The sequence below is a fragment of the Molothrus aeneus genome, chromosome 3, assembly GCF_037042795.1.
Source record: "Molothrus aeneus isolate 106 chromosome 3, BPBGC_Maene_1.0, whole genome shotgun sequence".
In the NCBI taxonomy this organism is placed as follows: Eukaryota; Metazoa; Chordata; class Aves; order Passeriformes; family Icteridae; genus Molothrus; species Molothrus aeneus.
Genome location: NC_089648.1, coordinates 112,668,622 through 112,696,611, shown reverse-complemented (window position 1 = coordinate 112,696,611; position 27,990 = coordinate 112,668,622). Strand labels below are relative to the sequence as shown.

Genomic DNA, 27,990 nt, shown 5'->3' with positions numbered 1-27,990 from the left:
GGCGGCGGCCCCGGGAGCAGCGGGAACGGCCCCGGGAGAGGCGGGAACAGCGGCAGCGCCGGTAGCACTGCGAACGGCGGCAGCGGCAACAGCGGGAGCGCCAGCATGGAGTACGTGAGCCCCGAGCAGCTGGCCGGCTTCAGCAAGTACAAGGTAGCGGCGCTGGTGGGGGCCGGGCTCGGGGCCTGGCGCCGTGAGGGGGGCGCTGAGGGGCGGCCGGGGCTGGGAGGGGAGGCTGGGGTGCACGGAGGAGGGGAGGCTCCAGCGGGGCCTGGAGCCGCGGTGGGATCTCCGGAGGGGCTGCAGGGAGAGCCGGGCTGTGGGGAGGGGGTGTGGAGGGAGTCCGGGGGTTTGGGGCGGAGGGAGGGGCTGCAGTGAAACCGGAGATTTAAAGGGAGCGAAGGGGAAGTGTAGGGCGGTCCGAGTGTTGGGAGGGTCTGCAGTGAGATGTGGGGTTTTGGGGTGGGGGGGTTTGCAGAGGTGTGCGGGGTTTTGGGGGGCTGCAGTGAGACCTGAAACGCGGGTGTGGAAGGGATGGGAGGTGCAGTGAGCCCCAGGGTTTGGTGGCTTTGCAGTGACACCCAGGGGCTTGGGGACAGAGAGTTTGTGCTGCAGTGAGACCTGGGGTGGTGGCAGGGGGCTGCAGGGGAACCTGGAGTTTGGGGACGGGGCGTTGCAGGGAAACCTGGGTTTTGGGGTGAGGCTTCAGTGAGATGTTTCAGGGTTTGGAGAGCTCTGCAGTGGAACCCCGGTTTGGGGGTGGCTGCAGAGAAACACAGGGTTTGGGGGGATGGCTGCAGTGAAACCTGAGGTTTGTGGGCTGGGAGGCTGCAGAGAGACCCGGGGCTGTGTGGCAGAGGAATTGCAGTGAGTGAGAGCCGGGATTTGGGGGGGCTGTGGGTGCAGTGAGGACCAGTGTGGTAAAGGTGGGACCGTGTGTGACATGGGACCCCCTCTTTGCTGGAATGATCAGGCTGTGACTGGGAGCTTCTCCTCCTCCTGGGCTGGGGTCCAGGGAGGCAGTGGTGACCTGTCCCTGCACACAGCGAGCTCTGGGGCTGTGCCCCCCAATGAAGGGACTGCAGAGGGGGCTGTGGGATTCCCTGGAGCAGGGCCAGCCCAGGAACTGCCCCCATGGAGCTCCTGCCCCGTGGGTGCTCCCTGCAGTCACACCCATGGAACCCACATCATTCCCATCTCCTCGTGCCAAGCTGTGTCTTGTTCAATGTGCTGGGAACCTTGGAAGGAATTGCTGGAAGTGCCAGCAGGCTCTGCTGTGGCATTTAAATCCCTGGGGCCTGATTCTGGGCCAAAGTAGGCGACATCCTTAACAGGGGGGAATGCTGCATCCAGTGTTTATGTGGAGAGGAGGGTGCTTTCCATATTTGTTTCTTCTCTGATGCCAGCCATGAAGCAGGAAGGCTTCACCTCACCTTCTTTGTTTTGCTCTTGTTGTGGAACCCGTCATGTTCCAGTCATCCTTCCAGGGTGGCTCATGGAGTGTCACTTAAGAGTGGGGACAATCAGGACAAGTCTGAGGCCTTCAGGGAGCACAGCTCCTCCTGGAGCCATCCATGGGGGCTGGGGTGGCCAGGGCTTGCTCACACTCCTCTTGCACCCTGGTGAGGTGGAGAGGAATGGATTTGGGAGAGGGACTTGGGATGATGTGTCAGGGGCACGAGATTCCCCTGTGGAAGGCTGGCTGTGTGGGGGTTCATCAGGAAAATGTCTGTGTGTGTAGAAAGGCAGGGAATGACTGTGGGTTTGTGTGGGTGCTGGAGAAAGGTAATCAAAACACTCAGCTGTGAGCCAGGCCTCCCAAAGGGACTGGTTTGGCTCCTGCAAAGACAGTTCTTCTGCTCCAAGAGGGAGACTGTTGGATGTTCAGCCTGTTTCCAGTCCTGCTGGAGGGATTGGTGGGCTTGCTGCTGTCCCTCTCAGCACCTGTGCAGGGACAAGGGGGTCTCCAACACCCTTCTGGATCGTGTGGCAGGGACCACAACTGCTGCCAGGTTATTTCCTGAGGGCACCTCAGACAGAAATGCTGCTACACTTGAATCTGGGAGCAGAAGAGGAGGAAAGTCCCACACAGCACAAAAGCATCAGCCACTCCTGTCCCCAGTTAGGCACTGCTGGGGTGCTCCCTGGCCTTGCTTTGGGAGCACAGGGCTCTGAAGGAGCTGTGTCCCAAGGACAGGAGGAGCTTTGCCCCACAGCCTGTGGCTTTACTGAGTCAGCAGAGACTTGGGCAGAGGTGGGTGGGTTCACTTAGTGCTCCAAGGGCAGCATCTATGCCCCACTCGTGTCTCTGCCCTGCTGCCTTCCTTGCTTGCTCCGTGTCTTGTTTCCTTGGGGAGCTTTGTTCCTGGCTATTTTAGCCTTGGGAAAGTGGCTGATCCAGCACAAATCTCAGTACTGGGTCACCTATTCCAGCTTTGACTTAGGCATTGAGGCTTGGCATGCTCTGTGCCCTTTGCAGCTTCCAAAGCTGGGTTACCTTGTCAGGCTCACAAATGGGGCTGAAAGGGACCTTAAAGCTCCCTCCCCTAAAGCAGGGACACCTTCCACTGTCCCAGGCTGCTCCAAGCCCGGTCCAGCCTGGTCTGGAACACTTCCAGGGATCCAGGGGCAGCCCCAGCACCTCTGGGCACCCTGTGCCAGGGCCTGGCTGTGCCTCAGCCTCTGAGCTGTGCCTGGCAGAAGCTCTCTGGCCACACACCATCGGTTTGGAGAAGAGCCAGTGGATTTGAGGGAAGGTGGAGGGGGCAGCATGTCCCCAACAGGGAAGGAGCCTGTCCTTGGAGAGGAGCTGGTGTCCCTGGAGCTGACAGAGCAGGAGCACAGGAGCTTCGTGCAGGATGATCCCCAGCCCTCTCCAGCCCTGGCTGGGTCTCTCCTGCCGTGGAGTCAGGAGTGCAGATGGTTTCAGTTTGCAGTGTGCACGTTCCTGCTGGCTGGGGGCGAGGCAGGAGTGTGCTGGTGCTGTGCCAGGCTGGCAGGGGCAGAGAGGGAAGGGTTCTCTGGCTGCTGCTGGAGGGACACTGAGGAGCTCCTGAGCCCGAGGAAGCCGTGCAGCACAAGGTGCAGCGCTGGCAGAGAGGGGGTCACAGTTTAATGGTGCCAGAGAGGATTTCCTGGGGGTGCTGGTGCCAGGAGCTGGACACGAGCCCAGGTGTGCCCAGATGTGCCAGAGGCCACTGGCCCCTGGGCTGTGCCAGCTCTGGGGTGGCAGCAGGGCCAGGACAGTGCCTGTCCCCTGTGCTGGCACTGCTGGGGCACCTCCAGGGCTGGGGCAGCTCTGGGCCCCTCCTGACAGGAGAGACCTGCAGGGGCTGGAGCTGGGCAGGGAATGGAGCCCCAGGAGGGGCTGAGGGAGCTGGGCAGGGAATGGAGCCCCAGCAGGGGCTGAGGGAGCTGGGCAGGGAATGGAGCCCCAGGAGGGGCTGAGGGAGCTGGGCAGGGAATGGAGCCCCAGCAGGGGCTGAGGGAGCTGGGCAGGGAATGGAGCCCCAGGAGGGGCTGAGGGAGCTGGGCAGGGAATGGAGCCCCAGCAGGGGCTGAGGGAGCTGGGCAGGGGCTCAGCCTGGAGCAAAGGAGGCTCAGGGGGCCCTTGTGGCTCTGCACAAGTCCCTGCCAGGAGGGGACAGCCAGGGGGGGTCGGGCTCTGCTCCCAGGGAACAGGGACAGGACAAGGGGAAATGGCCTCAGGCTGGGCCAGGGCAGGCTCAGGGTGGACACCAGGAGGAATTTCTGCATGGAAAGGGGGCTCAGGCCTTGGCAGGGGCTGCCCAGGGAGGTTTGGGGTGCCCATCCCTGCAGGTGTCTAAGGAAGGCCTGGATGTGGCACTGAGTGCTCTGGGCTGGGGACAAGGTGGGGATCAGGCACAGGCTGCACTCGAGGCTCTGGGAGGACTTTTCCAACCTCAGTGATCCTGGGATTCTGTGCCTGTAACACTCCTGCAGCAGGGAATTCTTTGGCTGGAGGAAATATCCCTAAACTGGGAACAGAGGGACCAAATCCTGCTCTGTGGGTGATGTGTCCCAGCCCTGCCTGGCAGCTGCTGAGGCTTCCCCTGAGGCCGCACAGATGCCAGCTGTGTCTGCTCCAGCTCTTGGGACTTGTCAGCCTGGCCCAGGTGATGGCTGGTCCTGGCAGGCTGGAGGTCTCAATATCCAATCTCCAGTGCTTGTTTTGAGGCCATAGAGCTGGATTTGTGTGTCCACATGCCAAGGGAGAAGCAATCCAGGCACTCTGCTCTGGTTGGGTGTTGAATGCCCTCTGCCAAACCCCAACCCTCTGTTACTGTCAGGTATGGGGTGTCCCCTGCCAAGACAGCTGCAGCCCGGCCCTGCTATTTCTGAGTGGAAACTTGCAGTTGGATGCCAGAGGTCAGGTTCTTAACAGCTGTCTGCAGATTGCCTTGTGGCCAGCTTCTGGGCAACCTCCTTCTGTAAATGTATGGGACAGTGTGAAATTGGGCCCTTGGGAGTGTTCACAGAGGTGTCTGTTCTGCTTTGCTTCCTCTGCTCCACAGGGACTTTGGACATGGGTCTGGAGGGACAGGAGCCAGGGAATGGCTCCCAGTGCCACAGGGCAGGGCTGGATGGGATCTTGGGAATGAGGAATTGTGCCCTGGCAGGGTGGGCAGGCCCTGGCACAGGGTGCCCACCCTGGATCCCTGGCAGTGCCCAAGGCCAGGCTGGACATTGGGGCTGGGACAGTGGGAGGTGTCCCTGCCATGGCAGGGCTGGCACTGGGGGGGCTCTGAGCTCCCTTCCCACCCGGCCCATTCCATGGATCGCTGTTTCTATGGGCTGCAAGGGCAGCTCAGGCTCATACAGACTGTGCCCCTGCAGGAGTGTCCCCTGTGCCAGGGGAGGCTGTCACAGCTCCAGCCGTGTCCCACAGCTCCAGCCGTGTCCCACAGCTCCAGCCATGTCCCACAGCTCCAGCCATGTCCCACAGCTCCTGCCATGTCCCACAGCTCCAGCCGTGTCCCACAGCTCCTGCCATGTCCCACAGCTCCTCTGCCACAGCCACAGCAGCTGTTTCCAGTGAGGGCATCCCCTGCATCCCCGGCAGTGCCCAAGGCCAGGCTGGACACTGGGCTTGGAGCAGCCTGGGGCAGTGGCAGGTGTCCCTGCCATGGCAGGGGTGGCACTGGATGGGCTTTAAGGTCCCTTCCCATCCAAGCCAGTCTGGGATTTGGTGATTCTAAGTGAGGACACAGCTCTGCAGCTTCCCGTGTCCTTGGCACTTGCAGCCAGCTCTGATGGTTTGTCCCTGTCTTTCCCTATGCCAGTCACGTGCCCTGCCTTCTCCGTAGCCTTTTCTCTCCCAGCCTTGTCTGAGCTGCTTGTGATTCCACATTGTCCAGCTCTACCCTGAGGGATCCTGTCCTCTGCTGGTGTCCCTGGTGTGATGATGGAGCCACAGGTGACAATTCCAGGGGCCCTGATCCCTGTGTGGCTCTTTGATGCAGGTCCTGTAGGAGCAGGGAAGGTGTTGGGGTTACAGGTGTTGTGCAGGAGGCTCTGGCTGCACATGGGTGTCTGCTGCCCTGGTTTCCTTCCAGTGTGAGCTGGGTGGAAGCACAAGTACAAGGCTTTGACAGGATGCCACGTGGGCCTCAGGCATTCCTGGGATCTTATCCTCAGGGATCTTGGTCTGGAGCAAATGCCAGTGAAGGAGGAGGTGGGAATGCCACTCCTTACCTGAGGCACAGGAGGAATGGAGAGGAAAGGTGATGACATGTGTCATGTTTGAGTCCAAAGGTGAACCATGCTGGTGGCTCACTCCAGAAGCTTCTGGAACCAGCATGAGTTCAGCAAGAGCAAACTCAAATGAAGCTTGGGAAGGACCTTTTATAGCAAAGCTGCTGCTCCAAAAACCCTCAAACCCTTCCATTCTGTGTGTCTGAGCAGGAGCTGGTGGTGGCCTTAAGGGACCTAAAGATGCCCTTTGAGATGCTGTTTATTAGAGCTGACACTCTAAGGAGGCAAAAGTATGGATACTACATCCATTTGGATGGTGGGAATCCTGGGTGGGGGAGCAGCAAATGGGCTTCTTCTCCATGTGACTGGCAGGCCCCATCTGTAGAAAATCCTTCCCACATTTGATTATTCAAGTTCTTAAAGGGTTTTTTACAGGGAAACAACTCTATTCCTCATTCCCAGTGTTAGATGGAAAGGATGTTCAGAGGGGAGCTTGGAGACCTGGGGCACTGAATGCACCCAAGGGTCAGGCTTCAGGGATTGCAATTTATTGTGGAAAGCATTTTCCTTCTGGATGCTCTCTTCCCTTCCTTGCACCCTTCTTCCAGGTGGGAACCCAGCTGCTGGTCCCATCTGTGCCCTGAAGAAGAGGTTGCTCTGCCCCTCAACCAGAAATCCCATTCCTCCAGACTTGGGGTGCCCCAGGGAGCCGGCCTGTGCAGATGCTGGGCTCTGGGAAGCAGATGGCTGGGAGCTGTTCTTGGCAGGATTCTCTAGGCTGCTCTGCAAACGGGAGCCCTGAAGAGATCTCTCTCTGCAGGGTGTTCAGAAACACCGGTGGCAGCTCAGACCGATGGAACAGCGCCGCTGGCAGCCAGGGAAGCAGGAAGGGAAGCGTTTTGCTGCTGGGCCGTGGCCCTGAGGCTCAAGGGCACGGTGATTAAAGGCCACCCCCCAGCCTGCCAGCTGGGCTTCTCCTTAGCAGGAAGGGTGAGAAGGAGGGGAAGCCTTTGAGCCCAGCTCTGGAATCACTTAACTCCTTCCCCAAGGGCTCTCTTAATTGCTCTGAGACAGCTGGGTGTGTGCCTGCCATTAGACACATGCAGCTTCCCAAGGTGCTGCCTGGCACCTGCTGAGCACCTCCTAGGCTCTGGAATTTCCAAGTTAGAGGCGGTTTTGTTCTTTCTTCTCCTTTTCTGTGATTTAATTCAGGGCTTTGAGCCACTGCCCAGCTTAGCATGTCCCTTGCAGCTCTGGTGGTGTGAAAAGTGCCCGTGGTTGGAGGAGACAGCAGCAGCGCTCATGGATTAACTGGGAGCGACTCAGCTCACGAGCCTTGGCTGAGCTTCTCCCCCGTGCTCAGCAATGAGATGAGGGGAGGGGATTTGTGCTGCTTTCTAGGGACACTTCTGACGTGCTGGAGGGTTTTGATGAGTGATGAGCTGGGTGCCACTCCTGGCACTTGCTCTGGCTGTGTTTGCATCTCTTCACCCACAGCAGCCCTGAAATTGCAGCTGAGGTGCTGCTGGTTTCTGAGCAGTGGCCTTTGCTCTACAGGGTGTCAAAGGTACCGACCATGTGTGGTGAGGGATTCCCAAACTCGCCTGTTTTAGCCACACAGTGGTGGTGATGAAGCTCTTTGTGGTCAGGACCTACTGCATCTTCAGTCCCCAGTGGGTCCTGCAGGGTTTCTAGGAGGAACTTCAAACCTGGGTGGGTTTTTGTATGAGACAATGACTTGCCCAGGCACAGGCAGCTTGTGGTTGTATTGGCTGCCACAGCTCCCCTGGACACTTCCAGGGATGGAACAGCCCCAGCTTCTCTGGGCATCCTGTGCTAGGACCTGCGCACCCTCACAGGGAATATTCCTTCCCAAGATCCCACCCAGCCCTGCCCTCTGGCACTGGGAGCCATTCCCTGGCTCCTGTCCCTCCAGGCCTTGTCCCCAGTCCCTCTGCAGCTCTCCTGGAGCCCCTTCAGGCCCTGCCAGGGGCTCTGAGCTCTCCCTGGATCCTTCTCCTCTCCAGGTGAGCACTCCCAGCTCTCCCAGCCTGGCTGCAGCCCTGGAGCAGCTCTGGTGGCTCCTCTGGGCTCTGTCCAGCAGCCCCAGGTCCTTGTGCTGTTGGAATGCCCAGGGCAGGTGGGCTCTCACCTGGGCACAGGGACAGAATCCCCCATTTCCTGCTGCCCACACTGGGGGATCAGCCCAGGACTGGGGGCTTCCAGGTGCCAGCACACACAGCCAGGTGCTGCCCATCTTCCTGGGTTCCTTGTCCTGTCCCCTCTGGGCTCTTCCCTTGGGGTGCAGGTGAAGGACACAGCTCCTGCTGTGCCCGTTTCCTGCTGCACACATCCTGCATCCTTGGCCCACCTGAAGCAGGAGGTTGCAGATTTCTCATGGATGTGAGCCCAGTGGAGCAGCAGGAAGCTGCACTGCCAATCCCAGCTGTCAGTGTGGGCACAGAGGTGCCGTGATGAGCAGCCACAGGCCTGAAGGAGCAGTTGAAGTGGTGACAAGTGCTAAGCCTGCTGCTGCCTTTGGCTCTGTGGCTTTTCCACCCTCTCTCCTTGGCATGCAAAGCAGGTCTGGGTCCCAGTTTATGCCTTGAGTGTTGCAAGGTGTGCATAACTCTCACTTAAACAGAGCGTGGGCCGCTTGTCAGCCCATCTTTGGGGCTCTTTAATTGCACTGAAAGTTTGCTGCAATGTTTACTGGTGTCTGTTGAGTCTTGGCTACAGGGAATTCCATCAGAAAAGTTACTCATGGCTAATGAACAGCAAGTCTTTGGCTGTCCAGAGGGTTTGGAAGAGAACTGGGGGGGCATTGTGGAAATTCAAGTATCACTTCCCATGGCTGGCTCCAAAAGTGGTTACAAGGGTTTGTGTCAGTGACCTGACTCGCTCTGCTCCACATCTTGCACAAAGCTGGATGTCAAGTGTGGGGTTTTTCCTGTTAATTGTGAATTTCTTCTTTGTGGAGAGGCGGGATGAGAGAAAGGCAGAAATGTGCTTTGGAAAAAAAGGCTAAAACCGTTGAAAAATGTTGAAACTTGGGGGTAGCATTGCCCCTTCTTCCCTGCAGTGCCTTGCTTTACCTGGAATCATCTCCTGGTGTGTCTGGGCTTGTGGCTTCCTTGAATAGAAAAGTTCAACTTGATTTCTTTTTCTAGGGATTGTAAGAAATTCTCTTTTATTCCACTGACTTGTGCATTATCACAGAATCCCAGACTGGTTTGGATGGGAAGTGACTTAAAGATCATTCAGTTCCAACCCTTGCCAGGGGCAGGGACACTTTCCACTGTCCCAGGCTGCTCCAAGCCCCATCCAGCCTGGCCTTGGGCACTGCCAGGGATGCAGGGGCAGCCACAGCTTCTCTGGGCACCCTGTGCCAGGGCCTGCCCACCCTCAAAGGGAATAATTCCTTCCTATGGCCTAATCTAAACCCACCCTCCTTTAGCTTCAGGCCATTGCCCCTGTCCTGTTCTCGTGGTTGGTGGGTTGGGATCAAATCCAGCTCTCCAGAGGGGCTGAGGTCTTGCCAGTGTTTGATGCCCCCGGAGGCTCATGGCCTCTGTGAGGGGCATCCCAGCCTGGAGGTGCCAGGGCAGCTCACGGACCCTGCAGGCAGCAGGTTTGGGGATATGCCCCTGGGGAGAGCACAGGGCTGTGGAAGCTTGGGGGTGGTGAGAGCCTGCTGCCTTCTCTGCTGTCACTGCCTTGCTCTCCTGGTCCCTCCTGTTCTCCTTGGGCACACAGACCTGGTCTGATCCCCCTCTCAGGTGTGTCCCCCCCTATTTTTTTGAAGCCTAGACCAGCTCTGGCAACCTAGGAAATTCTTCTGGCTCTCCTAGTGTTATTGTAACAAGTTTCCTTTTCCTGCATTTTTGACTCTTTTTTTCCCCCTCCCCCAAATCACTGCTCTGATCCCTCCATTGCCCCTCCAGAGGTTCATTGCTGACTGATCCTCTCCTACCTGCATCCCTGAAGGTTCATCATTCCCAGCCCTGAGCTCACCCTCTGTGCAGCCCTGTGCAGCTGATCACCTCCCACTGCAGCAGAAGCACTGGTGACCCATATTCATGGATATTTGCTGCTCCCAAGCACAGAGAGCTCCTGGATGCAGCTGGAATTGGCAGGCTGCTTACCAGAGCATCAAGTTTTGATGTATCCATGGGGAAATGACTTCCCCAACACAACACAAGAGTGGGATGGGGTCAGGACCTGGTCAGCTCCTTCCCACCCCGGGCTGATTCCAGTGCCAGGACAGAGGCAGAGCCTGCTGGAGCTGCTGGGCTGGAGGGAGAGACTGCACTGAACTCCACCCTGGGAGGGTGGGCAGGCCCTGGCACAGGGTGCCCAGAGCAGCTGTGGCTGTTTCATCCCTGGAAGTGTTCCAGGCCAGGTTGGATGGGGCTTGGAGTGACCTGGGACAGTGGAAAGTGTCCCTGCCATGGCAAGGGGTGGCACTGGATGAGCTTTAAGGGCCATTCAATCCAAAGCAATCTGAGATTCCATGAGTGTCCCAGCTGATGTCTGAGAAGCAAGGCTGTGAATATCAGAGTGTGTTGGCAGGGCAGGAATGTGGTTTTCCCAATGGATTAGCATCTGCTGTGGGGGCTGGGGAGCAGGAGGGAGCTTTCTGCTGAGTGTGGCAGTTCCTTATTGGGGAATGGGGCTCTGGCCTTGCTGGGACCCTGCAGGTGTTCACAGCTGGGCTTCTGCCAACAAGAGAGTGATTCTCTGCTGTAGTTCTTGTAGGCAGCTTTGGGAAGAGAGAGTTGGATCCTGGGGCAGCTCTGGACCCCTCCTGACAGGAGAGTCCTGGAGGGGCTGGAGCGTGGCCAGGGAAGGGAACAGAGCTGGGCAGGGAATGGAGCCCCAGGAGGGGCTGAGGGAGCTGGGCAGGGAATGGAGCCCCAGGAGGGGCTGAGGGAGCTGGGCAGGGAATGGAGCCCCAGGAGGGGCTGGGGGAGCTGGGCAGGGAATGGAGCCCCAGCAGGGGCTGAGGGAGCTGGGCAGGGAATGGAGCCCCAGGAGGGGCTGGGGGAGCTGGGCAGGGAATGGAGCCCCAGCAGGGGCTGAGGGAGCTGGGCAGGGAATGGAGCCCCAGCAGGGGCTGAGGGAGCTGGGCAGGGAATGGAGCCCCAGCAGGGGCTGAGGGAGCTGGGCAGGGAATGGAGCCCCAGCAGGGGCTGAGGGAGCTGGGCAGGGAATGGAGCCCCAGCAGGGGCTGAGGGAGCTGGGCAGGGGCTCAGCCTGGAGCAAAGGAGGCTCAGGGGGCCCTTGTGGCTCTGCACAAGTCCCTGCCAGGAGGGGACAGCCAGGGGACAGGGACAGGACAAGGGGAAATGTCCTCAAGCTGTGCCAGGGCAGGCTCAGGTTGGATTTTGGGAACAATTCCTTCCTGGAAAAGACTGTCCATCCCTGGCACAGCTGCCCAGGATAGTGCTGAAGTCTCCATCCCTGCAGGGATTTCAAAGCCCCGTGGATGTGGCACCAGGGGACATGGGGCAGTGGTGACCTTGGCAGTGCCAGAGGATGGTTTGACTCGATGTTTGGAGAGAACTTTTCCAGCCTCAGTGATTCTGTGACTTTCTGCTGTGTTTTGGAGCATCTTTCATTGCTGGATGTCTGAACCCTGCACAGTGAAGCCCATGCAGGAGGAGGGACACGCTGAAGCTGCAGCTGGGACACACAGCCAGGACATCCCCACCCTTCCTGCAGCTTCCAAACCCACGGGCTCATGTGCTGGGGGCAGCTCTGCACTGCCAACACTCTCCCTTCTGGTGCCAGCTGAGAAGTGACCTTGGAAAAGGCAAACAGGGCTCGAGTTAATCAGTACCATTAGAGGGTGAGGTGACTCCTCACATGCTGGCCAAGGGTGGGCATAGGGCAAACGTGCCTTGTTTTACCTGGCACAGCTCTGCTCGCTGGGATTGGTTGAGTTTTCTCTGCCTCCTGCCTTATCTTGAGCCTGAGGGGAGAAGAGGGGAGAAGGTTCTTAGCCTTGTGCCCTCTTTGTATTTAAGGAGATTTGTAGGTAGCAGCCCTTGTGGACTTGCTGGAGCTGCCCTGCTGAGTGCCCTGATCCTGCCTGGAGCAAGATGGGATGTACAAATCCTGTACAAATCCATCTTTGTTTGCTGTCCTCAGCACAGGTGCCACCAGTGCTGTGCTGCCCCAGCCCACCTGGGTGTCACACCCCAACCCCTCTGGGCCCAGACAGCAGTGATGGGGTCAATCACACCAGGCCCATGGTGGGATCCTTGGCATGTCCTCTGCAGGGCCAGGAGCTGCACCTGGTGACCCATGTGGGTCCCTCCCAGCTCAGGATTCTCCAGGGTTCTATGGCAGTGCTTGTTCTGCTGCTGGCTCTGGGTAACCAGATTACTTCAAAGCACAATTGTTTTTTCCGGGACAGGAAGACCATTAGTAGAATCTGGGCTATAAATCTGTATTTTTTTTCCTCTTTGGACACATAATTGGATCTCCCAGAGGTGTCCTGGTTGCAGGATTAATGTTGGGTTGAAGCCATACAAGCCATTTGTGTCTGTAAATCCCATAAGGACGCCAGCCAGCTCATCTGCGATGGCACCACAGCCACCAGGCCTGTCCCCAACTCTTGAGGTGCCTGTGGCTCCCTGGAGCCATCCTGGCCTGGACAGGAGGCTCCTGTGTGCTGCCAGGGATTGTTGCTGCTGGTTTTGCTCTTTCCCTGAGGAGTTCAGACCCCAATCCCAAGGGAGCTGTCTGGGCTGCTTGGCTCCTCCCTGCAGCCGTGAGGAGAAGCTGTGTCTGTGAGCACGGAGCTATTTTAGAGCAGGGCCATTTACAAATGCCTGGCTGCTTGAGGAAGGAGACTCTGGGGTGTTTGAAATTCCTTCTGGGCACTTCTCCTTTTCCTTTAACCTTCTTTCCCTGAAAAGGGGGCAGTAATCCAGAGTCCAGGCTGGTTTGCAATCATTGGTCGTGATAGAAGAACGATTTATAGAGGGATGTGAGTCACTAGACCAGTGTGTGGAGGTCCAAAATACAGAAGGTGACACTGATTTCCAGTGAGGATGAGGTGAGGGAATGATGGAGCCAGTGCCAGGCTCAAACACTGCTGTGTTTGGGGCTTCACAGGTGAAGAGGTGGAAGGGACAACTTTAGTAATGTTTGTAAGGAAGACCCTGACGAGGAAAAGCAGCTGGAGGAGGCTGGGCATGGCCAAGATGTCTTGGGATCTGTCCCTGAAGGGGCCTGGCAGCTCATTGGGATTCTGGGAGCAGCTGTCCTGGGCAGGCAGCCGTGTCCTGGCTGTCCGGAGCGCTGTCCCCAAGGGTGGCAGCCAGCCTGGCACCAGAGCCAGCCCTGCTGCTGTCCCTGTGCCCCAGGGCGTCCCCAGAGCGGGCACAGCATGGCTGGCCTTGCCCAGCACACAGAGGAGTGTCCTGGCTGGAGCCTGGCAGGAGCTGGGGGGCATAGGGAGGATCCAAAGCTGTGGGAGAGCATCCAGAGGGGCACAGACCCAATGGGGAAGGGTCTGGAGGGGCCACACAGGGAGTGCCTGAGGGCACTTGGCTTGTTCAGCTGGAGAAGAGACTGAGAGGAGAGCTCATGGATGTCAACAGCTTCCTCCTGAGGGACAGGAGGATCTCTGCTCTCTGTGACAGGGACAGGACCCAAGGGAACCGCTGGAGCTGTCCCAGGGAGGTTTAGGTTGGATATTGAGAAAGGTTCTTCCCCCAGACAGTGCTGGGCACTGCCCAGGCTCCCCAGGGAATGGGCACGGCCCTGAGGCTGCCAGAGCTCCAGGAGCATTTGGACAATGCTGTCAGGGATGTGCAGGGTGGGATTGTTGGGGGTCTGGGCAGGGACAGGGCTTTGACTCCATCATCCTTGTCTGTGGGTCCCTTCTGACCCAGGATGTTCCATGGTTCCATGGTTGCATCAGCAAACCTCTGCAGAGCAGCTGCCCTTTGTCCAGGAAACTGCTCTTGCCAGCTCTTTGAGTTCTGCAAGCAAGGTGGGAACACGTGTGGCCATGGGGAAAAGCTCTTTATGGAATATTATCCCCAGTTCTTGCAGGGAGAGAGGGAAACTTCCCCAGCCATGAGCCTGCTGAAATTTCCCTGAGGTATCTTCCAAGCCTTGCATCTGTTTTCTTGTTCCAGGCTGTTTTGGGGATAATGAGATTAAATCAGTCTCTCCTCCTCCCCTAACTGGTGCTTCAAATCCTATTATCGTGTAAAGCATTTGGAATTCTGCCCCCCGAAATTGCATTAAGCTGAGATGGAAATTCCTTGCGGCTTAGAGTTGCCTCCATACGGCTTTGGGGTTTGTTCCTTCTTGCTCTGCTGCTCCTGTGGGGGCACAACCTCTGGGTCTGAATCCCAGGCAGGTGGACTGACCCTGCACAGGGAGGGCTGGGAGGGGCTACAGAAATCCTTGCCAAGGGTGGGATTCACCCAGATGGGAGCAAATGCTGTAGGATGGGATCCCAGCAGACCCAGCTTGGTCCCTTATCCCTTCTTGGTCCTGGTTTGTTTCTTGGGGGGTGTTGCTTTGCCCTTTCCCACCACTCCTCTGCTTCCAGGGAAAAGTGGGGAATGCAGACAAGGAGAGGAGCAGGTTGGAGGAATCCATGGCTGCAGTGACAGGGGCTGGTTCAAGGCCATGGGCTGGGGGGGCACACCTGGAGCTGCTCTTTGCTGAGGGGTTTCCTTTTAGCAACCAAACCAAATGTGGTACCTGTTGGGATGAGTCCAAAGGAGGCCACAGAGCTGCTCCAAAGGCTGGAGCCCCTCTGCTCTGGAGCCAGGCTGGCAGAGCTGGGGGTGCTCACCTGGAGAGGAGAAGGAGCCAGGGAGAGCTCAGAGCCTAAAGGGGCTCCAGGAGAGCTGCAGAGGGACTGGGGACAAGGCCTGGAGGGACAGGAGCCAGGGAATGGCTCCAAAGTGGAAAAGGGGATTTGGGTGGGATATTGGGAAGGAATTCTTGGCTGTGAGGGGGTGAGGCCCTGGCACAGAGTGCCCAGAGCAGCTGTGGCTGTCCCTGGATCCCTGGCAGTGCCCAAGGCCAGGTTGGGCCTTGGTCCCCCATAAGCTTGGATCTCCCTGGGGCTGGGAGCAGCCTGGGACAGTGGGAGCTGTCCCTACCCATGGCAGGGGCTGGCACTGGAGTTTCTGGAAGGTTCCTTCCCACACAAACCACTCTGGGATTCTGTGGTTGCAAATGGACTCGGGCAGGTGCTGTGCTGGAGCTGGGGGTGCTGTCCCAAGCAGGTGGGTGAGCAGCAGGTTCTGCCCAGCCCAGCACTGAGCACGTGAGCCCAGGAGTTTGGTAGCCTGTGGAATTGTTCTTGGGATTCTTATAAAAGTGTTCCTGGGAGAAGAGGACTTCAGCCAGGGTAATCTGTGTTTGGAAGGGGCTGTGAGAGCAGATAATGGCTCGTGCTGCTCTTGAGAGCCAAATGATGTCAAATTTTAACTTTCTATCTGGAAGTTGTTTCATGCCTTGTCTAGATATTTGATTTTTTTTATTTCTATTTTTATTTCCCCCACCACAAACACACCCTGAGCACCTCAAATGTCATGAAAGTGATGGGGTAAGGGGTACGAGCTTTCCCTCCCCATTCCCAAAGCTGCCTCTGGTGAAATCTCAGCTCCTCAGTGAAGAGGGACCCTCTGAGACCCATCCTGCTCAAGGGGCTCCCAGTCCCACTGCTGGAAGTGAGGATGGACACTGGGACCAGCAAGATAACAAAGGGGTCACAGCAGAGCAGGTGACAGATGGCACTGCTGGGGGGAAGGACCCAGAGCATTTCTCCTCATCCAGGTGGGGCAGAGCAGTTGGGAGCAGTTGAAAGGATCAGCATTTTGCTCCTTGCCTGTGTCCACTCAGCTGGATCTGGCATTTCCAGAGGTGACAGATGGCACTGCTGGGGGGAAGGACCCAGAGCATTTCTCCTCATCCAGGTGGGGCAGAGCAGTTGGGAGCAGTTGAAAGGATCAGCATTTTGCTCCTTGCCTGTGTCCACTCGGAGAGCTGGAGTTGGCATTTCCAAAGGGCAGGGGGTGCATCAGGAGTCCTGTGGGGGTTCCACACAGATGTGGCTCAGAAGATTCCAGATGTCTGGCTGTTTCTGCAGGTTGCTGGAGCCCTAACTGTTGGTTTTTGTTTCCCTTTCCCAGTACAGCGCCGTGGACAGCAACCCCCTGTCCCTGTATGTGATGCATCCCTTCTGGAACGCCATCGTGAAGGTGAGTCCCTGTCCCACCCTGAGCAGGACAGCACAGCCCAGCTCAGCTCTGTAACACCGTCAGCTGCTTCGTTTGTGGTGCCACTAATGAGTGAGGGGCTGCCTGCAGCCTGCCCCCAATCCCTGAATGCCTGTGCATCCCAGCCCCACGCTTCCTGCTGCCCCAGGATGCTGCAGCTGCTCCTGGCAGTGTTGTCTAACACCCAGACAGTGCAACCATGGCTGGAGCAGCGCCTGCTCCTCAGTCCATGTTTTAATGAGTTCATCTGTTCTTTTGCTGCTTTCCCATAGATCTTCCCTACCTGGCTGGCCCCAAATTTGATAACGTTTTCTGGCTTCCTGCTGCTTGTCTTCAACTTCTTCCTCATGGCATACTTCGACCCTGACTTTTATGCTTCTGGTAAGGCTGCATGTTCCTGGTCAGGTGAGAAATCTGTGTCACCTCCTCTGCTGGGAATTGGTGAGGCCTCTGGGTCTGGACCTTCCCAAAGTGACTGGGACAGAGGAGGGGGTTGAACTCGCTGGGTTTTGTGACAAGGACTTGTCCAGGTGTGGCACCTTCCCTCCGGCTGCCAGGGAAAGGTGCTCCTGGCTGCCAGCGGGTGGGACAGGGAGGAGGAGACAGCTGGAATCTTGGGCTGGAATTGGCTCTGCCTGCAGAGCAATCAACCCAGTGCTCGTGTTTGAAAATCTAACAGGAAAATGTTAGGAAGTGCTGCTTCCCTGAAATCAGCAGGTAGAGCCTTGTTCTTCCCATCCCAGCTCGTTCCCCTCTTGGCAAAACCACCAGCACATCAGACTAACAAGGCCAAATCCTCTTTCTGAGCTTCACCATTCACAGCTTTAAACTTTTCTAACAGTCCCCATGTTCATCTGTCTGCGAATCCAATAGTTCAGTTGTGTTCCTTTGCACATGGAGGAGTCCCAGGGAAAGGATTAATGCAGTGTGATAAATTCTCAGGAGCTTCTCCTCCATGTTTTTCTCTCCCTTAGACCCTGCCAGGTCTGGTTTAGGTTGCTCAGGGGAGTTTGTGGAGTTCTAAACTGGACCCATCATCAAAACAGTTACATGGCAGCAATCCTGCTTTCTTGGGATTGCCTTTATGGGTAGACAAGTCAAAGCTGGTGAAGGTTCAGGTGACACCTGTGGCTGTTGGCCAGGGTTTGGGCTGTAAAGGTCCATGAGCCATGAGAACAAAAGCTGTCAGTAGCTCAAGGTGAAAACCCCCAGGACATCAGACATCCAGAATCATGGAACCCCACAATGGTTTGGGTTGAAGGAACCTTAAAGCCCATCCAGTCCCACCTCCTGCCAGGGCCAGAGACACCTTCCACTATGCCAGGTTGCTCCAAGCCCCAGTGTCCCATCTAATCTTGCCCTCTGGCAATGGAAAGCCATTCCCCCTTATTGTGTCCCTCCAGGCCCTTGTCTCACCCTCTCCAGCTCTCCTGGAGGCTCTTTAGGCCCTGGAAGGACTCTAAGAGTTCCCTGGAGCCTTCTATTCTCCAGACAGGACATCCCCAACTCTCCCAGCCTCTCAAAAATTGCCTTTGGAAGGATGGAGAAGCTCATGGCTTGGGACCCTTTCACATACATGTTTTGCATGTCCTGCTTGGAGAGAGAACTTTTCCTGGTGCTGCTCCAGAATTTTGTGCCTTCCCTCCTCCTCGGATGGCTTTGCAGATGTGATGCCCTCCCTCCCTTTGCTGCTGGAAGGAAACAGGAGGTGACATTTCACAGGATCACTGTTCCCCCAGGAGGCCTCCCTGTGCCCTCCCTGTGCCAAGGATCCATGCGTCCTCCTGCCCTTCTCTTTGGGCTCCCTGATTGCAGCCTACCATGAGATCCATTAGGAAATACATATTAACAGGGGAGAAAGGTGCTGGACAAGAAGAATGGGCTGTTACCCTGCTTCTACCACAACCAACACAGTGTGGGTATTAATCAGCATGCTGAAAGTCCCAAATTAGATTTTATTTTGGGTAGTAGCTTCAATCTGGATCATGTTCACATTCATTCCGTTTTTCTCATGATACAAAATCAAACATTGTCCATCAGAGGAGAAATGGGAGGTGTGATCCCAGGAAATTTCACAAAGCCTTGGTGCACGAGTGTGGGTATGGGGTGAGGTGCAGCCAGCTCTGCTGGCTGGCTGCCCCAGCCCTGCTGGAGGAGGTGGAGGTGCTGGTAGGGAAGAGCTGGGTTTCCATTGGCAGGATGGGACTGGAGACTGGGTGGGGAATCCTGGCGTGTTCCTGCGGGGGCAGGGAGTTGCCACATCCAAGAGCCTGCCCTGGATGCTCTGTGAGCCAGTGACTGAGGAGTGTCCTCTGCACACACAGTGCCTGCAGCGGCACTGCAGAACTGGCCCCAGGTCTCAGATCCCATGATTTTGGGGAGCTGGGAGCAAAGGACAAATATATCCTGAAAGGCAAAGTCCTCACTGACCTGGTTTCATGAGCTGTTATGGGGCAGCTCTGCCATCACATCCTGCAAAGCTCACATCCCAGATTCGCTGTTTGAGTCCTTGTGGCTGTGCTTTTTGGGCCAAAAGAAACCCTCAGGGAGCACATCCTGAACTGTCCTGACTCTGGTCTGTCTGATCCCTGCAGCTCCTGATCACCAGCACGTTCCAAACGGCGTGTGGATTGTGGTGGGGCTCCTCAACTTCATGGCCTACACGTTAGGTAAGAGTTTTCAGGGTCACCCACTTGTGCTGTGCTTGTGTTGTCCCCTCTCTCCCCATGGGAAGTGTTACATTCTGTGCTCCCAGCAGTTTCTGGGAGCTGCTTTGCAGTTTGGAGACAAGGAAGTTGTCCCAGAGCATCTGGTGGGAAAGGAGGATACAGGAACTGACTTTGAGGTGAACTGTGAAACTCTGTCTTAGATTTGCTCTAAATAATCAGATCATCCCAGAATGGTTTGGGTTGGAAAGGACCTGCAAAATCCTCTGGTTCTACCTCCTGCTATGGGCAGGGACACTTTCCACTATCCCAAATGTAGGAAATGAATTTGTAGAGAATTCTTGAAGTCTGATAAAGGTTCAAACAGTATGCATTTGTTTGTAAACAATCAAAACACGCCTATGTAAACATGCCTAACCTGACACCAGGTTGCTCCAACCCCCATCCAGGCTGGCCTTGGACACTCCCAGGGACCCAGGGGCAGTCACAGTTTCTCTGGCCAACCTGTGCCAAAGCCTCACAGCCAAGAATTCCTCCCCAGTATCCCACCCAAATTTCCCCTTTTCCACTTTGAAGCCATTCCCTGTGTCCTCTTCCTCCATCCCTTGTCCCAAGTCCCTCTCCAGCTCTCTTGGACCTCCCTTAGGCACAGGAAGAGGCTGCCTTAAGGAATAGAAAGGAAATACAAGGAAATCAATAAAATTTCATCAGGCTGTTCCATTTTCCAGCCTCCCATGGAGCAGGGATGGGAAGTTCCCTCACTGACTGAGGGTGGAGGTGGGGAAAGCTGCTGTTCCCTGGCCCATTGCTTTGTGTGGAGTGTCCAGGAGAGCTCCATGTGTAGGAATGTGCCCCCTGTTGATGGAGTGACTAAATTATTCTTTATCTGCTTAAAAAGGCAAAAAGCCCAGAAGTTTTTCTCCCAATTTGGTACAAAGACACCTCATAGGACCTTTTGGACTTCAACTCAGACCTGGGGCTGTCTGATTAGACAGAGGCCAAGAGGTCCCACCTGGTTAACTCACTAGAAAAGGAAGAGAACAAAGGAAATAATCGCTTTTGTGGGGTATTTTAGCAGGAGCAAGAACCTCTTACCCCTGGCTCATTTTTTCTCTGTAAGAGCTTTGTTAATTTGCCTTTTATTAAACCTTTTTCTATTTCCAACACCACCTCAGAAGCCATCCTGCTGATTTTCTACCGTTCCGGGTAGCTGAGCTACCTCAGGTGTGATGTATTTCTCCGAGAGCTCCTAAGACCTGGCTCAAAGACTTTAACACATCATCCATTTCTGTCTCCCTCCTGCCAGATGGTGTTGATGGCAAGCAGGCACGCCGGACCAACTCCAGCACGCCCCTGGGAGAGCTCTTTGACCACGGCCTGGACAGCTGGGCCTGCGTGTACTTTGTGGTCACCGTCTACTCCACCTTCGGCCGCGGCTCCACCGGCGTCAGCGTCTTTGTGCTCTACCTCCTGCTCTGGGTGGTCTTGTTTTCCTTCATCCTCTCCCACTGGGAGAAGTATAACACAGGGATTCTCTTCCTGCCCTGGGGATATGACGTCAGCCAGGTGGTGAGTTCACTCCCTGAGAAGCTGCGGGGTGCAGTGCTGCCCGCTGAGGGATGTGTTCTGCTGTGGATCCAAAGCCTTGTCAGGCATGGAGTCAGTCCATGGACATGGAGTCTCCATGACAAACAAGGCTGGAAGGATGGACGTGGCTTTGGCTCCCCTCTCCCTGCTTCCTGCATGTTCTGCCCACTGGAATTGGTGCTTTATGTAGTTCCCTACGTGGTACCAGTGTGGGTAAAGCCTGGAGGTTTGGGATGCCTTTTGGTACTACCAGGATCTGGGTAGTACCAAAATTTCAGAAATTCAGCAGAGGTAATTGGCTTGTTAATTGCTGTTCCTGAAGCAAAGATTCCTGGGGCGCTGCCCCCTCCAGACCATGGTCCCTGGGCAGTGGGTGTTGAGACTGATGGTGATGGACCCTTGGGGTGTTGGTGTGTCCATCCCTCCTTAAGGAATTCTCTGCAGGAAGCTCTTCCTGAAGAGAACTGGGACCTGGGGGTGAGGCAGCTCACCTGGATTGCTGGCAGTGCCTTCCTCCAGCCCAGGGGGCTCCAAGCTTGTCCAGCCTGGCCCTGGACATTTCCAGGGATGAGGGAGCCACAGCTTCTCTGGGCAATCACCCTCATTTTAAAAAAAACTTCTTCCTTTTAACTCATTATCTTATGTCCATTTATTTATCCTCTGGTTTGTCAGGTGCTGGGTGGGAAATGCAACGAGTTGGAAGGAGAGTTCAATTAATGCAGCTGCATTAATTGAAATAATCATTTCTCCTACTACAAGGAGACCAGAGCTGGTCCCTGACTGTACTCTGATCCTTTCTCCCAAAATGTTGCTTAACCCAGGTCTTTGAGCTGCCTGCTGGAGAAAGGCAGGGGTGGAGGGCAGAGCAGCGTGTTCCACCCAGCTTCAGGGGACTATTAAAGCTGAAATAGCCCTGGTGAGCTTCTCCCTGTAATCCAGCAGCTGATGGATAAGGAAGAGTCCCTGAATGACCCCTCCAGGGTCACTGCAACTTGTGTAAAACCTGTGCTGTGATCACCTTGAGAGTTCAAGGCTGTGCCAGGGCATCTCTCCTGCAGCTCCTGGTCATATCCTCCTCATGGAATCAGTGAGGTTGGAAAAACCCTCTGAGACCATCGAGTCCAGCCATGTCCTCAGCACTGCCAAGGCCACCACTGGCCCCAAGTGCCACTTCCATGTGGTTTTTATATTCCTCCAGGGATGAGACTCCACCCTGGGCAGCCCCTGCCAAGGCCTGAGCCCCCTTTCCATGCAGAAATTCCTGCTGGTGTCCACCCTGAGCCTGCCCTGGCCCAGCCTGAGGCCATTTCCCCTTGTCCTGTCCCTGTTCCCTGGGAGCAGAGCCCGACCCCCCCTGGCTGTGCCCTCCTGGCAGGGACTTGTGCAGAGCCACAAGGGCCCCCTGAGCCTCCTTTGCTCCAGGCTGAGCCCCTGCCCAGCTCCCTCAGCCCCTGCTGGGGCTCCATTCCCTGCCCAGCTCCCTCAGCCCCTGCTGGGGCTCCATTCCCTGCCCAGCTCCCTCAGCCCCTCCTGGGGCTCCATTCCCTGCCCAGCTCCCTCAGCCCCTCCTGGGGCTCCATTCCCTGCCCAGCTCCAGCCCCTGCAGGTCTCTCGTGTCAGGAGGGGCCCAGAGCTGCCCCCAGCACTGGAGGTGCCCCAGCAGTGCCAGCACAGGGGACGGGCACTTCCCAATTCAGTCCCTGCTCAGCAGCTTGCCCTTCCTACACCTGGTAACATGGGATATTTGTGGATTTGTTTTATTTTTCTCCTTCCTGCTGGCGGGTAGGACTGAACATGTCATAGTTTAGAGCTGCCTTTCCCTGGAGCTGCCTGGCACACGTGTGGTGCTGCCAGCCCAGGTGCTGCCAGACTTGTCCCCATCTCATTTCTCACCCCTGCTTGTCCTGTGCTTTCTTTCAGACCATTTCAATTGTCTACATAGTGACAGCCTTTGTGGGAGTTGAGGCCTGGTATGCACCTTTCCTGTTTAATTTCTTATATAGAGACCTATTCACTGCAATGATTATTGGTAAGAAACTCCATGTTGAAGCCTGTCTTTTAAACTTCACCTTTTTCCCAAACCCCCTGCTAATGACCTGCTAACACTGCTCTGTTTGCTGCCCCCGGGCTGTTGTTGAAGTGACTAATTGAGGGTGTCCTCACAGCCTGAAAACCTTTCCCAGGATTTCAAAACAGGGCTGTCTCCTGCAGAGTTATTTTGGAGAACTTAACTCTGCTCTGTCTGGGCTGACTTCACTCCAGACAAGCTTAGTTTGTCCTCAGTGAGAGCCTGGGGGTAAAACCAGTGTGGTAAACCCAGAGTTTCCAGGGGATGAAGCCCAGTGTGCAGGGGGTGGTGGGATTTGGCTCTCAGTGGAGCCTCCCCAGCCTTGGGCTGGTTTGGAGGGGTCAGGACACTTCTGTTTTGCTGCTCTGGGGCTCCCTCTCACCCCAGAGCCCAAACACTGCGTGGGAGGGAGGTTGCAGCCATGGAGGTGGGTGGGAGCTCTGCTGTTTGGGGATCCTGCCCTCCATCCACCCACCTGAACATTACATCATTATAATAATAATAATAATAAAATTGAAATAAAGGCCCAGCCTTGCTCTCCTGTGGTCAGTCAAAATAAGCCACTGCAAAGGGTAGAGCTGAGCTGATGTTGTTCAATGCCATTTGCCTAATTCACAAGTTCTGCTCAGTTTATTTTCCTTCAGGTGTTCCTTGAATTGCTTAATTTTGAGTTAATTGGTGTGTTAAATAAGTACTTGCACTTTTATCAGGTAGATGTTCCCAGCTTTCCTTTGACAGCTGTGTGACTTAACATGAATAATGAATGTGCTTTTCCTATATGGGAAATTGAGCCCAGTTCCCACACGGGGGAGAGGAGCTGGGTTATTAAAGCAGGAATATTTCCAGCTCTGTTCACACACCTTCTGCTGGACAAACAGGGAAGGAGTTGTGCTGGAATATCATGGATAGCGTTGATGGCTCTGATTTAGGTCAGGATTTTTCAGTTATTTGGGTGCTTTGGATCATTTATCCACTTAAATGACAACTTTTTGGCAATGTGGCCACTGGAAATGTCTGCACACAGACAGAGAAACAGCAAATTGTCTTTCTTGTGAAAACTTTTGTGCCCAGCCGTGTCATTTGAGGAACTCGTGTCTCATTAGAGTTGTATTATAATTAAGCTTTGTCACTGTTTAAAGCACAAACCCGAGCTCCTTAATGCAGCCCTTTCAAATGGAAATGCCTTCAACTTACAGCAGACTTTAACTTTTAATTACAGCTCTTGGGCCAGACTTGAGAGCAGCTTCTTCCAAATGTGCTGAGCTATTCCTGGGGCACCAGGAGCTATTTTTGGTGCAGGGAATTTAAAGCAGAGCCCAGCCAGAGCCTCCTGTTCGGGGTGCATGGGGTGTCCCCTCTGGCCTGGGGCACTAACGTGGCACTTTTCTCTTCCAGCCTGTGCCCTCACTGTGACCCTGCCCATGAGCCTCTACAACTTCTACAAGTGAGTTTTGGGGAATCCCAGCAGGGTTTGGGTGGGAAGGAGGTGGAAAATTCATCCAGTGCCACCCCCCTGGCATGGGCAGGGACATCTTCCCCTGTCCCAGGCTGCTCCAAGCTCTGTCCAGCCTGGCCTTGGGCACTGCCAGGGACCCAGGGGCAGCCCCAGCTGCTCTGGGCACCCTGTGCCAGGGCCTCACCACCCTCACAACCAAGAATTCCTAATTCCCAACATCCCATCCATCCCTGCCCTGTGGCAGTGGGAAATTATTCCCCCTTGTCCTATCACTCCAGTCCCTCTGCAGCTCTCCTGGAGCCCCTTCAGGTGCTTACTGCAGGCAGCACCAGGGATTTCTCAGTCATTCCATGTATTTTCATTTCTTTGCTTGTCTTTCAGGGCCTATAAAAATAACACCTTGAAGCACCACTCTGTGTATGAAATCCTGCTGCCCCTGGTGTCCCCGGTGTTGCTGTTCCTGCTCTGCACCACCTGGATCTTCCTGTCCCCCACTGACATCCTGGAGGTCCAGCCCAGGCTCTTCTATTTCATGGTTGGAACAGCCTTTGCCAACATCTCTGTAAGAGCTTCTGCTTTATGCTTGAGGGACTGGAGAATTGGTTAAATTGAGTTTTCACATGAGCCGTGAGCAGCAAAGTGCTCATGGGAGAGGAGTTCCTGCCTCCTTTTGGGGATAAACTTAAAATGGGAGGACTAATTTTTTGGTCAAAATTTAATTTAGCTGCCTAGTGGTAGAATAATGGGAGTGTTAAGGCTGGAAAAGCCCTCTGAGACCACTGAGTCCAACTGTCCCCCAGCATTGCCAAGGTCACCCCTGCTCCATGTCCCCACACACAGGGGGTTTTTAAATCCCTCCAGGGATGGGACTCCACCACTCCTGGGCCTTTTCCAATGTTTAACAACTCTTTCCATGGGGAAATTCCTCCTGGTGTCCACCCTGAGCCTGCCCTGGCCCAGCCTGAGGCCATTTCCCCTTGTCCTGTCCCTGTTCCCTGGGAGCAGAGCCCGACCCCCCCTGGCTGTGCCCTCCTGGCAGGGACTTGTGCAGAGCCACAAGGGCCCCCTGAGCCTCCTTTGCTCCAGGCTGAGCCCCTGCCCAGCTCCCTCAGCCCCTGCTGGGGCTCCATTCCCTGCCCAGCTCTCTCAGCCCCTGCTGGGGCTCCATTCCCTGCCCAGCTCCCTCAGCCCCTGCTGGGGCTCCATTCCCTGCCCAGCTCCCTCAGCCCCTGCTGGGGCTCCATTCCCTGCCCAGCTCCCTCAGCCCCTGCTGGGGCTCCATTCCCTGCCCAGCTCCCTCAGCCCCTGCTGGGGCTCCATTCCCTGCCCAGCTCTCTCAGCCCCTGCTGGGGCTCCATTCCCTGCCCAGCTCCCTCAGCCCCTGCTGGGGCTCCATTCCCTGCCCAGCTCCCTCAGCCCCTCCTGGGGCTCCATTCCCTGCCCAGCTCCCTCAGCCCCTCCTGGGGCTCCATTCCCTGCCCAGCTCCCTCAGCCCCTGCTGGGGCTCCATTCCCTGCCCAGCTCCCTCAGCCCCTCCTGGGGCTCCATTCCCTGCCCAGCTCCAGCCCCTGCAGGTCTCTCGTGTCAGGAGGGGCCCAGAGCTGCCCCCAGCACTGGAGGTGCCCCAACAGTGCCAAATCACACAAGTGACCGTTCCCTCTGCTCTGGGGACAAAAATCTGTTGCTCCCAGAGCCCACAGCAGGCTCAGGCTCTGTCCCTGTCCCCTCAGTGCCAGCTGATCGTGTGCCAGATGAGCAGCACACGGTGCCAGCCCCTCAACTGGATGCTGCTGCCCATCGCGGCCGTGCTGCTCCTGGTGGTGTCTGGGCTGGCTCCAGGCAGTGAAACGCTCCTGCTGTACCTGCTGACAGCCTTCCTCACCCTGGCACACATCCACTACGGAGTGGTCGTGGTAGGTGACACCTCCTGGGGCTGGGCTGTGGCTGGGAGTACTCTGTGTGAAACTGGGAATATGCCTGGGAATGGTTCTGTGAGCCCTGTGGGATTTGGGGTGCATTCCTTGTGAGAGGCTTGGGGAGGTTGCATGGGGGTGAAAGGAACTGCACAGGATGTGGCAGGGGCTGTCCTTTCCCTGGGATGTGTCAGATGAGTTGGAAACCAAGCACAAAGTCTTGGAATAGTTTGGGTTGGGAGGGACCTGAAAGCTCATCCAGTGCCACCCCTGCCATGGCAGGGACACCTCCCATGTCCCAGGTGCTCCAAGCCCCAAATGTCCAACCTGGCCTTGGGCACTGCCAGGGATCCAGGCTGGGCACCCTGTGCCAGGGCCTGCCCACCCTGCCAGGGCACAATTCCCAATTCCCAAGATCCCATCCATCCCTGCCCTGTGGCACTGGGAGCCATTCCCTGGCTCCTGTCCCTCCATCCTTGCCCCCAGCCCCTCTGCAGCTCTCCTGGAGCCCCTTCAGGCCCTGCCAGGGGCTCTGAGTCTCCCACTGAGCTCTCCAAGGTGCTGGAGTGGGGATTTTGCTGCTGGGGGCAGTGGGAACACAGCAACTCCAGGGCCTCCCCTCCTCCTGTCCATCTGTGCACAGATCCAGGGACTGGTTTCCTCCTCATGCTCTGAGTTTGGATTAACAGAGAGAACAAGCTTGGAGAAGCCCAGAGTCCCACTGGGAAGCTGCTGAGGAAGGAGGACAAGGGGCCACGTGTCCCAGCTGGAGTGGGGACACCCTCCTTGGGAAGCGCCTTCCCCTGGGAGCCCCAGTTCCACCCCAGAGCCTATGGAGTCGTGTCCCAGCTGTAATTACAGCCAAGGAGTAATAGCCAGGTTGCCTTGTCTTTCCAATTAGTGTAATGAGGCTTCTGGGCAAGAAGGATTTGAATTACTAAGAAGCTTAAATAAATTTGGTCTTGGAATCACAGCTGGAGATGGGGCTGAGCTGGTGGTGTAATCCTCCTGCCCATGCCCTCCTGGGAGATTCCCAGTGCTCTGCTCCCTCTTTCCCTCCCTCTGCCTTTCCAAGGGCCCATCTGGGCCAGCTCCTCTTCACTTTGAGCTGAAGAGCCTTTCAAGGCTTTGGGATTGGGACATAATCCCAAACTGCTCTGAATTTGGGAAGAATGATTAGGATTAAAACCTCTGCCCTGACTGTGTCAAGCTCAGCCTCCTTTTGCAGGAAGGAAATTATCCAGCTCTGACTTTGAATGGATTCAGGAATATTTTATAGAGATATCTGAGATGATCAAATCAATTTAAACAGAATAATGAAGGAGGAGGGTAAAATCCTCCAGGTCTGGGCTCAGCATTCCCAACTCCTGCTCCTGTGGAGGGGAAAAGCAGAGGGTGAGCCTGCTCCCAGATGTTATTTGGGAAGGTTAGGAAGGGAGCAGGGCTGTTCCCTGAGGAATCAGTGCTGGGCACAGGGATGGGGCTGGGCACAGTGGCTGGCAGGGGCTTGGTGGGGACAAGGAGCAGGTCTGGGGCTCTGCCTGCTCTCCTGCCCATGCCTGGGAGCTGGGATAACCCCTCGGGCTCCAGGATAACCCAGTCCCGTGTCTGCCTCGTCCCCAGGTGAGCCAGCTGAGCAGGCACTTCAACATCCGGCCCTTCTCCCTACGCAAGCCCACTCCGGACTGACTGGGAGCAGAGGAGGAGAAAATCGGCCTGCGGGCTGCAGAAGGACTGTAAATACCTGCTGCAAATACCTGTAAATACTTCAGCCATCACCACAGATCAAACTCTCCTCGGGACAGGGCCAAGGACACGCGGGAGCCGCTGCAGCCGGGGCGGGGCCGGGCCGGGGCGGCTCCTGCTGCTCTTCCATCCCTGCAAGCTTCGGCTTTTGGGTGGAGCTGGAGGAGGAGGAGCCTTTCAGGTCGCTGTTACTGTACCTTAGACCAGCTGAATGTTCCCAGAGAAGCCTCTGACTCCGGCCCTTGCTCAGGGAAAGCTGCTTGGGGATGCAAAGGCTTTACCTGAGCAAAGCACCTTGGCCTGACACCAAAAGCAACGCAGCTGATTCCTCCAAGGGCAGGGGGACATCCTGGTGGTGGGGGTAGTTCCTGGCTGTCCCCTGTGCTGCTGTCTGGACAGCCCCTGTGCTGGGCTGGTACTTTGGGAGCAGATGGTGACAGTTCTGCCACATTCTGTCCTGCCTTCCTGCTTTTGGGCAAACACTTGCTAGCACCTTTGTTGTCTTTTTCTTTTTTTTTTTTTTTAATGGGAGGAAAAAAAGACACTCAAAGCTTGTGGTTCAATCCTAAATGGGGGG

The 27,990-nt window shown here is 56.2% G+C and overlaps 1 protein-coding gene across 2 annotated transcripts; it reads left to right on the top strand.

Annotated features, from left to right (window-relative positions):
- Nucleotides 1-4: 4 nt before the first annotated feature.
- On the top strand, nucleotides 5-27,900 carry SELENOI (selenoprotein I). Of its 2 annotated transcripts, none has more exons than XM_066545972.1 (10): nucleotides 5-153; nucleotides 15,891-15,959; nucleotides 16,250-16,358; nucleotides 18,572-18,646; nucleotides 19,950-20,212; nucleotides 22,151-22,259; nucleotides 23,694-23,742; nucleotides 24,136-24,316; nucleotides 25,485-25,667; nucleotides 27,291-27,900. In XM_066545972.1, the coding sequence occupies exons 1-10, from the start codon at nucleotides 106-108 to the stop codon at nucleotides 27,405-27,407; spliced, it is 1,203 nt and encodes a 400-aa protein (XP_066402069.1). In that variant the 5' UTR covers nucleotides 5-105; the 3' UTR covers nucleotides 27,408-27,900. The 2 variants fall into 2 exon arrangements, with proteins under 2 accessions (XP_066402069.1, XP_066402070.1); XM_066545973.1 differs by having other exon boundaries at nucleotides 27,291-27,356.
- Nucleotides 27,901-27,990: the final 90 nt, after the last annotated feature.

Coding starts and splice junctions, on each gene's coding strand:
- SELENOI (XM_066545973.1), top strand. CDS start 106: ATGGAGTACGTGAGCCCCGAGCAGCTGGCCGGCTTCAGCAAGTACAAG. Junction 15,960..16,249: donor TCTGGAACGCCATCGTGAAG/GTGAGTCCCTGT, acceptor GCTTTCCCATAG/ATCTTCCCTACCTGGCTGGC. Junction 16,359..18,571: donor CCCTGACTTTTATGCTTCTG/GTAAGGCTGCAT, acceptor TGATCCCTGCAG/CTCCTGATCACCAGCACGTT.